The 15126-nt window shown below is 43.0% G+C and overlaps 1 protein-coding gene across 1 annotated transcript in view; it reads right to left on the bottom strand.

Annotated features, from left to right (window-relative positions):
• The window catches only part of PDE6C (phosphodiesterase 6C), a 48898-nt gene extending 35227 nt beyond the window's left edge, over positions 1-13671 (bottom strand). Inside the window, exons 1-7 of the mRNA XM_046654426.1 lie at positions 13199-13671; positions 7016-7168; positions 6822-6911; positions 5727-5867; positions 1902-1976; positions 846-910; positions 676-742 (exon numbers count right to left, since the gene is read on the bottom strand). Of these exons, the coding sequence (XP_046510382.1) occupies positions 676-742; positions 846-910; positions 1902-1976; positions 5727-5867; positions 6822-6911; positions 7016-7168; positions 13199-13657 (1050 nt within the window). The 5' untranslated portion in view covers positions 13658-13671. The remainder of the gene's footprint in view (positions 1-675; positions 743-845; positions 911-1901; positions 1977-5726; positions 5868-6821; positions 6912-7015; positions 7169-13198) is intronic.
• Between the last annotated feature and the right edge of the window lie 1455 nt (positions 13672-15126).

Genomic DNA, 15126 nt, shown 5'->3' with positions numbered 1-15126 from the left:
ATGCCAAAAAATGACACAGATGGCAGAGAGTCCAGCTGGGGAGAGAAACCAGCCATGAGAAGGAAGGAAAGTGTGGTTGAGGCTGAGTGGGAAAGCTATGGTGACCCTGGTCCCCTGACCTGAGAGCTATGGGACCTCCCAGAGATCTCTCATTTGCTGTTTCCCCACCCCTGACTTCTCTTAGCCAGACCTGACCGCCGTCCACCCCAACCCCTCCCACCTGAAAACCAGAGCAAAAATCTGCACTCCCTCTGTCAACTCACTACATTTTGCATTGCAGTCAGTGGCAAAGTTCTCTCTCTATTTTTCTCTTTCGTCAATAATTTTCCATACTCCAAAAGTCTTGACCAAGGTAACTGTACTTGAGATCAAACTAAACCCAGCATGAATCATAGTCATGGACTTCACGTCTGAAATTTGTGTGGCTGCAGAATAAGAAGTTGTGGGATGGATGAATCTTTCTCGTGTTGACAAAATATTTTTATATAGAGTTTGGGAGCCTCTGGTTAACCTACCTTCGACTGCCAAGATTCCTCTCTCCCATGTCCTGTGCCAAAGGAAGTGGCCACCTCACCCTCACCTGGTGCATTCTTGATTTCACAACTGTTTCCATCTTTTAGCTAATAAGAGTTTCATTCAATATTATTTAAGATTTGAATTTGTTCAGTAACTTACAAATCCATTTTCAGCAACATATGTTGGCAACCCGCTAACGAGAGTCCAGTGGTCTGCTGGAGGTGTCCTTGAGAATGATTAGAAGAAAGAAAATCTTTACTACACAAAGAAATGCACTGTGTACAAAAATAAAAAAGCAACTCGTGCAGCCACATCATGACAATACTCACGGAATCACTTTGATCTCTTCTTTTCCATGTAAAATGTAATCAATGATTTTATAAAAGATGATTTCCTAAGACAAAATGGAAAGATTATGAACATAATTTTATTTCCCAAAGAAAATACTTTTCATTGATGAACTTATACTTTTAAATTCATTTAAATAGAACCTTATTTCCCCATCACATTTCTCCGCATAACTACTACCAAACTAATGATGTCCTCATTACAACCCTGTAATAAAACTGGAAATATTATTGGCCATTTATCTACATGAACAAGCCAGTTGAACTAAATTTTAAAAGTTGAATTCACCCAAACAGCTTTTAAGGGAATCTTGTTTTTTCTTTTAACTGATTTCCAGAAAGACTTGACTGATAACTCAGTGGAACAAATCATGTAATTTCTCAAGCTCAGTCAATGTTTTCTCTTCCCAGCTGTACAATGAGCCCTTACCCACTTCCAGCACTGGCTTCTCAGAACAGCTGCCTCAGAAACAGGATTCAGCCAATACACTGTCAAAGCTGGAAGGGACTTGGGAACTAGTCTCTCTACTTCTTTGGGCAGATGAAGAACCTGAGGCCTGGACACAGTCCATCCCTTTACCTTCCCTTTCCTGTGTGCTGGGGACACAGTGGTGAAACACAGTGCCTGTCCTGAGAAGCTTCCTGTCAAGGGGGGCAGTAAATCTAACCCCACCCTTCCCTGGAGATTTCAATCCAGCACATCAGAAGAAGGGCCCGGGCACAGTGTGTTGAAAAAGCTGTGCAGGTGGCTCTGATGTGTCCCTCCGCACTGAGAACTGTGGATCCACCAAGCCCTGCCTTTACAGAAAAGGAAACAGGTTAAATAATGAGTTAAGACAAGGGCCACCCAGCTGGCTTGGGGCAGAGCTGGGGCTTGAACCTCAGTATCCTAGTCCAGGGCTCTTTCTACTACTCCAAGTTCCCTCAGAAAGTTTCAGGACTAGAACCCAGGCCTTCTCCGGCTAGTGCTTTTTCCTCTATGCACGGCTTCCTCTGGTTTTAGCATGGATGTCATCAAGGAAAGACGTCTGCACTTACTCTGCCATCTGGTGTCTTTGGACCTTTATAAGGCTCAACTTCTCCAAGCTTGATTGGCCATTCATCATAGAACTCCTAGAGGCAATTAAATTAAACGTTATTAAACAAACTGTTCCATGACCTACCATATTTTATATGAATTTCCTGTGTTTGCATATTTTATGTTAATTTATATAATTAGGGAATTTTAGAGCTGGAAAAGACCTATAATTCCCAGCAGTACTGCTCATGAACTCATGACAGTGGACAAGTCACTTAACCTTTTTCATCTGTAAAATGTAGCTCACGATAGAACTTATACTAAAGGGTCTTTGTGAGGATTAAATGAATAATACAGACCACCTATCCTGACACATAGCGAAAAGTACTTAACAGATAGCAGCTCTTTTACACATAACTAAACTAAATACAGATAGGTTAAGAGGCTTGGTAAGGTCATGCAGAGTGGTCAACAGTGTTGTCTGTCTCCCCAGCATCCGTTCTCTTCCTCTTCCTTGCTAACAGAACCTGGTTTTACTTGGGTATCAGGTGGCAATTTGTTCAGGGAAGATGGGTCTTGCACAGCCCATGAGCGGTCAACAGGAGGTGCCTGGGATTAATTTGAGGGCAGGTATGTGGCCCAGTTGTGGAGAATGAAAGAAGGGGAGAAGTCTGCCAAGGGGCTTCTGTGGAAAAGTGTTCCTTGGATGAAAGGTGATGAAAGCGACCTTCGTAAGAAATTTTGTCATGTTTGTGTGTCATGCCTTGAGCTGCAGCAGCCATCTTGCCACCGTAAGAGGAGACCTCACCAGCATGCTGAAGGTAGCAGGCACCTTGCCAGGAAAAAATGGGGAGCACCTGGGACTTTGATGACTGTACTGAGCTCCGGATTAACCAGCCTTGGAACTTCCCTACCTTGGGATTCTTGTTAAATGCAGTAATAACTGTCTTGTCGTTAATGATGCTTTTAGCTGGGTCTGATGTTACATGCAGCCAAAAACATCCTAACCAATACACTCAGCTAGAAAGTCCCAGAGCCACCATCAGAACTCAGCTCTCCTGCTTGGTCTTATATTTATCCACTTAGAACAATTACTCTGAAAAAATAACTTCCAATCACATGGGTAATAAATGATATGGTATTCATTAGTTATGTTGAACTAGGAGCGCTCCAACAGAATTAATTAATTAAGGTGAGAAATGAACATTATATTGTATGTGAATAATATTAAGTATTTCATTATTTATACTTTACAATAACTTTAACTTTTCAGAATATAAAGTCTCAAATTGATACTCTCATTTATTATTATGTCCTACTATGTGCTAGATACTATACCTATACATAAACAGTCTGTAAATAATCCTTAACCCTCACAACTGATAAGAGAGACATCCTCATTTTACATATGAGTAAACCAAGAGTCACGGAGGTTAAAAGACTGAAAAGAAGAACAAAGTCAGAGAAATGACACCACCTGACTTCAAGACTTACTATAAAGCTACAGTAATCAAGACAATGCAGCATCGGTGAAAGAACAGACAAATAAATCAGTGGAACAGAATAGAGAGTGCAGAAATAGACCCACACAAATATAGTCAACCGATCTTTGGCAAAGGAGCAAAGGCAATAGAGAAAGGATAGTCTTTTCAACAACTGTGCTGGAACACTGAAAATCTAAATGCAAAAGAGATGAATCTAGACACAAACCCTACACCTTTCACAAAAAAATAACTCAAAATGGACCAAAAACCTAACCGCAAAATGCAAAACTATAAAACTTCTGGATGATGACACAAGAGAAAATCTAGGTGAACTTGGGTTTGGTGGGATTTTTTAGGTACATCACCAAAAACACAATCCATGAAAGAAAAAATTGAAAAACTAGACTTCATTAAAATTAAAAACTCTTGCTTTGCAAAAGATACTCTTAAGAGATTGAAAAGATAAGCCACAGATTGGGAGAGAATATTTTCAAAACACATATCCAATAAAGAACTTGTATACAAAATACACAAAGAACTCTTAAAACTGAACAATAAGAAAATAAACACTCTAATTAAAAAGCAGGGTGGGGAGCCTGTCCAGTGGCGTAGTGGTTGGGTTCTCATGTTCCATTTTAGCAGCCTGGGGTTGGCCAGTTTGGATCCTGGGCACGGACCTGCATATCACTCATCAAGCCATGCTGTGGCAGGTGTTCCACATATAAAATAGAGGAAGATGGGCACAGATGTTAGCTCAGGGCCGATCTCCCTCAGTAAGAAAAAGAGGAGGACTCATGGCAGATGTTAGCTCAGGGCTAAACTTCCTTTAAAAAAAAAAAAGTGGGCAGGGGGCCGACCCTGTGGCTGAATGAAGTTTGCACACTCTGCTTTGGCGGCCCAGGGTTTGCCAGTTCAGATCCCAGGTGTGGACCTACACACCGCTCATCAGGCCATGCTGTGGCAGGCGTCCCACACAGAAGAACTAGAACGACTTACAACTTGGATATGCAACTATGTACTGGGGCTTTGGGGAGGGGGAAAAAAACATTGGCAACAGATATTAGCTCAGGGCCAATCTAGAAAAAAAAAAAGAAAGCAAACGGTTTGAAAATTTTTTTAAATTTAAGAAAGTGGGCAAAAGATCTGAACAGACATTTCACCAAAGAGGATAGAAAGATGGCAAGTAAGCATAAGAAAAGATGCTCCACATCATATGTCATCAGGGAAATGCAAATTAAAACAATGAGATATTACTACAAACCCATTAGAATGACTAAAATTCAAAATACTAACATCACCAACTGCTGATGAGGATGTGGAGGAACAGGAACTCTCATTCATTGCTGGTGTCAATGCAAAATGGTACAGCTCCTTCAGAAGATAGGCTGGCAGTTTCTTACAAAGCTAAACATAATCTTACCATACAATCCAACAATTGCATCCCTTGGTATTTACCCAAATGAGTTGAAAACTTATGTCCACACAATGTTTATAGCAGCTTTATTCATAATTGCCCCAAACTGGAAGCAACCAAGACGTCCTTCAGTAGGTGAATGGATAAATAAACTGTAATATATCCAGAGAATTAAATTTTATTCAGCAATAAAAAGAAATGAACTATGGAGCCATAGTAAATGCATATTACTAAGTGAAAGAAGTCAATCTGAAAAAGCTATATACTGCATGAATCCAACTATATGACATTCTGGAAAAGGCAGAGCTATAGAGGCAGTAAGATAATCAGTGGTTTCAAGGAGTTTGGAGAGGGGAGAGAGAGATGAAGAGGTGGAGCAGAGCGGATTTTTAGAGTAGGGAACCTATTCTGTACGATAGTGTAATGGCGGCTGGGTGACACAACGCATTTGTCAAAACAGAGAACTGTACAACCCGAAGAGTGAACCTTAATGTGAACTACGGACTTTAGTGAATAAAAGTAAGGTATCAATACTGATTCATCAGTGGTAACAAATGTACCACACCAATGCAAAATGTTAACAATAGGGGAACCTAGGGGGAGGGAGAAGAGGACGTATATGGCAACTCTGAACTTTCTGCTCATCTGTTCTGTAAACCATAAAACTTCTCAAAAAAAATAAAATCTATTAACTAATTTAAAAACGAGAAGCAAAGACTTGGTCAAGACACATACGGCTGGGAAGCAGAAGAGCCAACATTCAAGTCTAGATCTTTTTTGCTCCAAAATGCACACTTTCCCCTCTGTACCATACCTTCTTGTCACTGGTTCTTGTGATCTAGCATGATTATTTACATAGTATATCCACTTTTTAATGGATCACATTTCATGTGATGTCTATTTTATAGGTGACTTTAGGTGAGACAAATGTATGGAACAGTGAGAACCTTCTCCTTGGTCATGTCCAGCAGTCCAATGGAGTATCGTTCACAGTTCAGGTACGTTCTAACAGTGTAGAGAGCTTTGTGAAACTGCCGCTCAACATCTGTGAGCTCTTCAAACACCTTATTGGCTGACCACATAAGGATCTGAAAGTAGGTATTGAAAAGAAAACAGTTAGAACAAAATACACTGTGAAGAGATGGAGCATTAGCCAGAAGAAACAGGAGGTGCATCACAGAGCGAATACATATCACTAAACAATGCAATTCCAGTTTTGAGCACGAACACATCCGACAAACCACTCAGATGCTCTAAGTGGGACAATGAGTAGACCTTTGCAAGGCTGTGGGTTTATGAAGGGAGAAAAGTCATGATTGGTCCCCACGTCCACATGTTCCGCTCCAAAGGTGAAGTGATCTAAAATTGGATGCAGACACAGTCCCTGGGCATGGGGTCCAGTACTGGCAGCACATTGGCTCCTGCCAGCCCTGGGAGAAAGTCGCATGCCTCTTTCCATGCATCCTGGACTAGTTAGAAGTAACCTTACCTGGAAAGTTAGAACAGGAGGGCACCTTGGAATCCCTCCACGCTGACCTCCCTCCCACCATTGTACTGATGAGGAAACTGAGGTGCAGAGAGTGGTCCAGACTCAGGTATCCTGGCTACCAATGTTGTCCTTTATCCCTTTGGCTCAAGGAGGCAAAAGACTTCAGAGGAGTGATTTGCTTCTCAAATTAATAGCCTTACTATGTACTAGCAACTGCTAAGAGCTTTATGTGAACTAATTCATCTTTTAATAGTCACAACAACCAAGTGGGGTGGTACTATACATATCATCATCATCTCATAGATGAAGTAACCATGGCTACCCAGGATATAAACTGAAGAAAGGAAAGCTAGTTATACATACAGATGGAGGGTCAGAGAGGTAGTGCTGGTGGGGGGTCAGACGACAAGAGGACACCTGGGATTGAAGTCGGAGGATCTGCTCCATGTGGTTTAAACCCCTACAAGGGATGGGAGGGGCCTGGGCTTGTCATCTCTGGGTGCCTTTGTCAGAACAAATCAGCATGGAGTGATTAACATCCCCTTCCCTTTACCTGGCTTCTTCGGGATTCAATACTGTACAAGTAGTTGGTATGATGAAACTTTAGGATGATAGAAACAAAGTTGATGTATTTGGAAAAGACCTACAGACAGCAGAGAAAAACAAATTAGGTGTGATATCTTTCTTTCTGTTATACAACAAATAAATTTCCTGAGCCTCTGACAGGATTCCAAGAGTTAGCATTACCTCTTCATCCTGCTTGGAAAATTCAGATGCATTTACTTTGTTGACTGCCATAATCACAGCAAGAACCTCCTTGCCCATCACGATCGGGGTTGCCAGCAGGTTCCTGGTGACATACCCAGTTTGTTTGTCCATGAAGTCAGAAAAATGGCTGTTCTGAAAGATACATTCACACATTGGCCAAAGCATCACAGAATCACGGACTGTAGATCTAGGAATGGCAACAGATCATTCTCTCTAATTGAAGTAGTACCAACAGATAAGCAGGGCCTCAGCACAGAGGTCCCAAACATTCCCACCCACTCCCATCCTAAGATTGCATAGAATGAAACTGCCCATTTCAGAATGAGCATTTCCCATCTAGCTATGGCCTACCAAGGGTAGGCTGAGATTGTGCCGGGAGAAAAGAGGTGATGTCATGGCCGAGTGGAAAGTGTGCTAAGAGGGGAGGGAAAGATGCAGGATTACAATGGACAGAAAGCATGTGCTGGGAAGGCGAGCACGGCTGAGATTAAAGGCATATTTCATAGAGCTCTTCTTTTTAATTACCAAAGTAAAATGTGCACTTGAAACCAGTCAATTCCCCAAATTCCTACTCTCACCTACTTGTGGAAATCAGTGTTAACTGCTCAGTATGTCTCCTTCTAAGCCTTTCTCTGTGCTTGGACAAAGGCTTTTTCTTTTCTTTCTTAATAAAATTTTCCTTTCTACTTTTATACAATACTTTCATCGCTTAACAATATCTGAAGGACTTCCCTCCAGACCGATGCATATGGATGTGAACGCGTCTTCCAGATTCTTGCACACCACTCCACAGTGTGGGAGCTCCATGATCCTCTCAACCACCCTCCATCGATTCAGCCTATTTATAGTTTTCCCCTCTGCAAACAACGCTGCACTAATCATTCTTGCTTTTATTTTCATGTGATAGATTCCCCAAGGTGGAAATCCTTTTTGCTGGATCAACAGGCATATATAGTTTTTACTTACACAGATTACTTTTACAAAAGGTTGAAATTTTTGCTCCCAGTGGTCATGTGTGAGAGGACCACCCTCTTGCCAGCACCAGATACTTTGCAGTTTTTCAATGTTTTACCAAGCTAACGTCTTTCATTTATACTTTTTATTTCTTTTTGGGGGGAAAAGAAGTGGATCATCCCAGACACAAGCTTCATGTGGTAGATGCAAGAGATGATTCTAACACACTAACCATGGAAAGGGCAGAGTGATGAGTCTGGAGAGACGCACAAATAGAAGGCTTGAGAAGAAGGTCAAGGATGGCAATTATCTTTTTAGCTGTAATTTAGAGGAATACCCACTCTAGATGAGGGTAGACTCAGCCTTCTGTGGGTCCTTACCATCTCCCCTTTGAACCTGAGTCTTCTTCAAATAGAACTGTATTTTCAGCCTGACTCTGAGACTTATTGGCCAAAATTAACATGATGTTTCTTTCACAAGTCATGTTATTTTCATTTCCCTCTGTTGGTGGTGCTTTTAAAAGCAGCACAAACCTTGGAGGCTGGACTCCGTTGCTTCCCAAAGTAAAAATGTGAGAGTCCACCGGTGTGTGATTTCCAGGCCAGAATTTCCACCAGGGAACAAGACCTGCCTGGTCAACAGAGCTCGCAGCTCAGCCCAGAGCAGCAGTCCTGGGCTGTGCCTCAGAATCATCTGCAGATAAATGCAGATTCACGGACCTCACAGCAGACCCACCGAATCCTAATCTCCTAGAGTGGAATCTGTCTTCCCCAGGGAACTGTACGTTTAGGGAGTGAATCACTCCAGTGGAGGATCCCTGGAAATGGGACCATTCACAAAGAAAATGTGAGACACCATGGGAGTCAAATGCAGCCCCTCACCCCCGATCTCTTCTGTACCTTTCCCAAAGTGGAGCCACACAAACAACTCTGTCTTTATTTAGGAGACAGCATGGTGAAGAAGGTTCTGGAATCAGGCTTCCTCAGCTGAAACCAGGCTTCAATTTACTATCTGTGTGATCCTGGGCATGCTACTTAGCCTCTGAGTCCTCTTTTTTAATCCGAAAGTGGGATAATGATATTATCTACTGTCTAGAGTCCCTGTCATGAAACTAGAATAACATAGTAAGACTAGAGCACTTAGAAAAGTGTCTGACACAAAGTAGGCGCTCAAGAAATTTTGGGAAAAGAAACTGGGATTTTTCGGGCCTCCCTGGATGAGAAGTAGTTCTCTTTTGCAACTTCTATTTTGTATCTAGTTCTAGCTTTTCTAAACATTTCTAATCACTGAAGAAGTTAGATGCTCTTAGCTGATGAGGCCTCCTATGCCCAGGAGCACACTTCCTCCAGAGGGTCAGCTCCCTGACCCCAGCCATCAAAAGCCACCTTTCTTTCCTAACTCCTCTCTCAGTTACTTCTCTCTGCTTCCTGTAGCATCTTCACCATCAGGCCAAGACGTCTCTAGACGTTGTTAGGTTCTTTCTCTTAATCCACTGCCTGCCCATGCCAGCTCGTATTTCATTTTCCTCTTAATCTATTACCCATTACAGATCGTGATCACCTTCATTTACACAGCAATTCTGGGCACTAAAAGAATAATCAAAATGCCAGGAACACACACCATGGGATGGAGCCAGGCAGCATTTCTTTGCAAACACACTTCACTCTGCAGCTTCAACATTTGATGCTATTTTATTCTAGATTCTAAACACAAGGAAATGTTCTTAAATTCGATTGGAAGTTTGGAGAAAATGGCTTATTAGTTTCAAAATGTAATGCTTGCTTATTATCGTATTAGAAAACCCTGGATAAAATCACCCATCAGGCGAGATGAGGCTTTCTAGTTTTTCATTTTCACTTGAGCAAACAAGCCTTTGTGACGTTTATTTGAACAAATCCTGTATTTCTCGGATTAAACTCCCTCAATGATCCTTCTTCAAAGAAGCCACTGAAGGCAAGTGGAGAACACTGTTTAGAGCAGCAGGAGGCCTGGACCCCTCATCCAGTCTCAGCATCGTTAAATTCTGATTAAATACCCTTAACCCTTGAGATCAGGAGTCAGAAAGAGAGGCGGGAAAGCAGAGAGCGGAGGGAGAAAAGGGAGCTATAAGCACTCTGTTAATTATTGAAAACTCAGGACTTCTCCCGTGGCTTTCTTTTAAACCACAGTCAGAATGAGAACCACCCACAGTATTAATCAACAGCTTTCCCAATAGAAAAAGAAATGATTAACTTGAAAAGGATTTCTCTCAGTTTCCTGTTATTAAAAGTTTTTCTGCCTTTAACCTGTTTTAAAAACAGGCAATAATCATTGACCATTTTTTGGCCGCCCACACCCAGTCCCCAAAACCCCTCGTGGCATAAATATAATACTATCATAGCTGTCATTTATTGAGCACCTACTAGGCGTCAGGCACTTTATGTACATTTAATTTGTACATTTGGTGACGTCCATTTCTCGGGTGCAGAAACTCAATCCATCACACAGCTACCTAGTCTTACAACTGGATCTGTGCCCAGGTCTGTTTGAGCCCGATGCTCTCATCCTACACCATGTGGCTTCCATGTTACCACCTTCATAGACCTCCAATGTCAGGAGTGTCTGGCTCTGTCTCTTTGCCTAGGTGTGAGAAGTCCTTTCCTCACCTGCACCCACACTGCCAACCAGAGAGAAGTGTAGTCAGAGGTGTGGTAGAAAGAGGGAGGCCACAGAAGACCTGAGTTATGGTCTCAGAACCACCACATCCTGCCTAATTGACTTGAGAAGATTCCTACATATACAGGATGGAAATAAAAATATGGTCCTTGCATTCTGCACAGGGTCTTTGTCAGAATCAAATCAGATCAGGAGTGAGAAAATACCTTATAAATTGTCAAGTGCAATGAAAAGTTACAGAATTAATAGAAATTTCCTTTAAAACATCGGTTTCCATCTCCTTTCTCTTTGCAGATTTTATGACAGAAACTAAGTGTGGCAAAACTGCAGGGATGTGGGGTAGTGTGGAAAGAGCACTGGACACAGAGAGAGGAGGCCTCGATTCTATTCCAGCCCTCCTCATTCACTGACCACACCATGGACTCGGGGAGAGATACAGCTCCCATGACCTCAGCTTCCTGTCTGCCCCAGGAAAGAGTTGGACTAAAGACTCTGGGAGCCCTTTCCATCTCTAACGTTCTGCAGTTGACTTGAAATTCACTTCCTCTTCTTGCATCTGCTCCCCCAATAGACCAGCGGTTTTCAGCATTGGCTACATATCAGAATCTCTTAGAGAGCTTTTCAAAAATACGAATGCCTGTGCCCCAACCTCTGCGAGTCTGGTGTAATTAGTCTATTGAGAATCTTAGACACTAGTATTTTTTAAAAAGATCCTAATTTGATTTATGGTGCATCCAGAGCTGAAAAGCACCACTCTAGGGGGAAAAAATGCCTAGAAGCAGTACAAATGGAGAACAAATTAGGACTTTGTCTCTCCTTTGAGCTTAGGAGGGTGCCTGTCTTCAACACGTAGGTCTCCGTGCCACATGCAACAGCCAGGAGTCCTGAGGAATGGGGAGAAGGGAGAGACGAGACCCTCCCCGCCTCCCCCCGCTTCCCTCCCCTTACTGCCCTGTCCATGCAGTGACTCTCACCATGGACAGCAACAGACCAAGGTCATCTGATCTTTTAGGCAGCTCTATTCTATTATTTTCACCTCAACTTTGAGAACTGGGCTCATTAATAAAATATTATGGTAAAAATCTTTTTGCCCAACTCTTCTTTAAAACGCTTTTTCAGAAAAAAATCTTGAATGTCACTTTCTTAAGTTTGATGTCCTAGTAATTTTCAAGATGGCCTCCCTTGGAGACTGGCAAGAAGTGTATTCCCATGAGAAAACCTCAGGGTGTGTGGGCATAGCCTCCTAACTGGTGTCCAGAGAATTTTGCCTGAAGGGTGCAAATCAGTTTAGTCGCCTAAAGCAGCTGTGGTCAGCCTCAAAAGCCAACTTCAACTAGCTTAAACTCACTGGAGGGAGGGATCGTAAAGGCCTGAGCACCCTATGGTGCCCACGACAACCCTTGCCCCTGAGGGCTGGCCGGTGGTTGTTTGCCGAGTGTTGCTAATGTTTGACAGCTCCTGCGCCTTATGGATCTGTGCAGCCCTCCTCCTGTAATCAGCTTCAGGAGCCACGTAGGGTATTATCCTCCCCGCTCCAGCTGCCCCCTTCACAAGCAAGCAATAAACCCCGGCACAGAAAGCATTTCAACTCCGTTCCATCATAATCGACGTCTCCCCTTTTGTTAACAGTAAATCATAATAACGGGGTCCCTGTGTAGGAAAAGGGCTGGCAGGAGAAACTCCAGGCTGTGCCTATGGTTATTGCTGTGCAGAGGGATTATGGGCGACTTGCATTTCCTTCTTTTTGTTTATTTCTATTTTCTAATTTGTCTAAAACGAACATGTATTACAGTGGTAAGAAGAAAGAGTTAATTTTTCTGTTTTCAAAAGAGCATGACAATGCCTTGTATTTCTACAGTACGCTGTTGTTTTAGGAAGGGTCCAAATGTCCTATTTACATGCTTGGAATTTATTCGTGATAGGTCTGAGTTATGGGGGGTTGGCATGGTCAACTGCACTTAATCATTACCTAAACTCACATTTCTAGTGATCTCAATGTGAACACCTGAACTTTCAAATGGAATCATTTTTTTCATTTTGCACATTTGGTCTCTAGCTGAAAGAATCTATTTATGAGCCAATCCATCCCAAAGAAATGAGTGTCTTCAAAGGGTTGGGAGTGAGAGGCGTGGGGAGCGGTTCAAGAGTCTTGGCATCTGGCCTGTTGGCTGATCTCTGCAGCTGGCAGCCTGCTTTGCGGTGTTGTTCAGAAGGATAGTGCCCAGAGCATGGAGCTCTAAGAGAGCAGGTGTGGAAGGTAACAGGCCCAGGTAGGTTGCCCAATAAAACACCAAATGCTACCTGAGACATACTTACCCTACAAAGTTATTCATTGTTGATCTGAAATTCAAATTGAACAGGTCATGTTGTATTTTTATTTGCTAAATCTGGCGGCTCCCTGCCTGGATGCTCCTCTTCCCTCCTGCCCCAACTCCCCAGGTTGGGGCCAATCAAAGCCACAAGGATGGCCCCCTGAACCCAGTTCTCTTTCCCATTGTTCTTCCCCCACCGGCCATCACCTCATCTCCACCCCACTGTCTTCAGGTCACCTACCTTTTTCACATCTGGGACATTAAGGGCTTTCTTCGTGTGAGCCGCCCAACCCACTATCCCGATGTCCAATGGAAACACAGCTTCTCTGTCAGGGACCACCAGGTTGTCCTCAAACTTGGAGGTCGCGGTGACATCGAGTAGCTTGGAGGCCACCTCGGGGGTGCCGTTGCGGGCCCGGCATATGAACATGCTGCAGCGGTCGGCCCCCAGCAGCTGCGCCAGCCGTTGCAGGGCCCTGTGCGCCGTCAGCTCGGCGCTGCCCGTCTCCTCCTGCACCAGCAGCAGCAGCTCCGCGCAGAGGGCGGCCTCCTCCGCCGCTGTCAGCCCCGGGAAGGCCCCGCTGTGCTCAGAGGTTTCTCCTGGCGCCGCCACCCGCAGCTTCTTGTCGAAGTACTCCTTGGCAAACTGAGGGTTGTCCTCGAGATACTTCTCCACGGCCTCTTGGCTGATGTCACCCATGGCGTGGCTTGCCTTGATGCTGTTGTTCAGAAAGAAAGACCCTCAGAGTACTACCCGGGGCATAGTGCCAAGAAGGAAATACATCCTGGTCAAAGTTACTGAAGAACCCCTAAGTAGTACCTCGTGGGATCCCCAAAGGCCCAGCGGAATGGTTGCTTAGCAGAGCTTTCAAACTGCCTGTAACTTGGGATGTGACAGAAGGTGCTGGCTTAGAATGAGATTCTGGAAGCACAGGATTAACGAGTTCTTCAGGTCACCAAATCCCTAAGCATTATTAGCTCCTAAGTCCCTAGAGAATCCTTAGAGCATCTTAGCTCAGTCAGCCAAGTGGCAAGTCGAAGTAACTATTTCAGAAAAATAATTGAACGTTGGCTGCTCTCCACCGCAAGAAGTATCGTGGACATATCCATTAATTATATTACATCAGCATCGATTGACAATTTGACTTGTTCTTTCATGATAGCTTTCTGTAATGAAACTATTTAGACCTCGGAAGTGTGTTTGTTTATATGGCAACTTTAATCAACCTTTGGGGAAAACGGAAGCTTTTTAGCATCAATGCAACATAAAATGGAATATTAATCTTTCATTTTCTTAAAAGTCTTATGATCTTCCAGCTTACTTGGACTACTCTTTCTCTAAAGCCCTCACCTCTCAATTCCCCTCATTTAAAAGCTTGACCTTGGAAGTGTTTTAAAGGAACAAACCTTGGGCTTATTCTGGAGAGGCGAACATAGCACAACATTTGCCTGTGGGCCAAGCCTAATCAAGCCCCAATTTCAACAATAATCCTTGTCAAAAAACATGATCGTAAAAGGCAACCCATGCAGCTGCTAACTGGGTTTTCCTGCTGGGAATATTAGTTTGGATTTTGTTTTCAATAGTAATAGCCAGACCTCATGCAGTTTTGCTCCAAGGGACAGTCTGTTAAATCTACTGGATAAAACCTGTTTTGTCTGTTGCTAGGATCTTTAACGTCTCAGGGGCTTCTGGAGTGGAAAGAACACTTACCACTACTTAGTTTTGTTTAATGTTCAGTTTATGAAGCTTTTACATCGATTAAGCACATTTTCCCAAATATTTAAACACTATTATGCAACTAATAAGTCAAACTACCCACTTCATGAACCAATTTCCTTGAATATTTAAATGCTGATTTCAAACTTAGTCAAGGTCTTTTAAGCATTTCAATAAAGCTACAAACATTATATAACAGATCCTCTTGAATGAAAACACACGTTACAGTGACTCTAAAGTTATTGTTATACCCATGTTTAAGTCCACTTCAAAAATAGCAACCCGATGGGTGTCGTTTACTTCTCTAGACTTAACATTTACCTCACTGGAGTGATAAGAGTCCTATCAGATAAAAAAGAAGAAGAGATCTGTTGAGGTTGCTGGTTCCCGGTCATGAAATGAGAGATTCTTGGTCAGAACCTGGTCTTCCCAGGGGGACAGAACTCAAACTG

Source organism: Equus quagga, chromosome 2, assembly GCF_021613505.1.
Source record: "Equus quagga isolate Etosha38 chromosome 2, UCLA_HA_Equagga_1.0, whole genome shotgun sequence".
Classification (NCBI taxonomy): Eukaryota; Metazoa; Chordata; class Mammalia; order Perissodactyla; family Equidae; genus Equus; species Equus quagga.
This window is presented reverse-complemented; position numbering and strand designations above follow the sequence as displayed.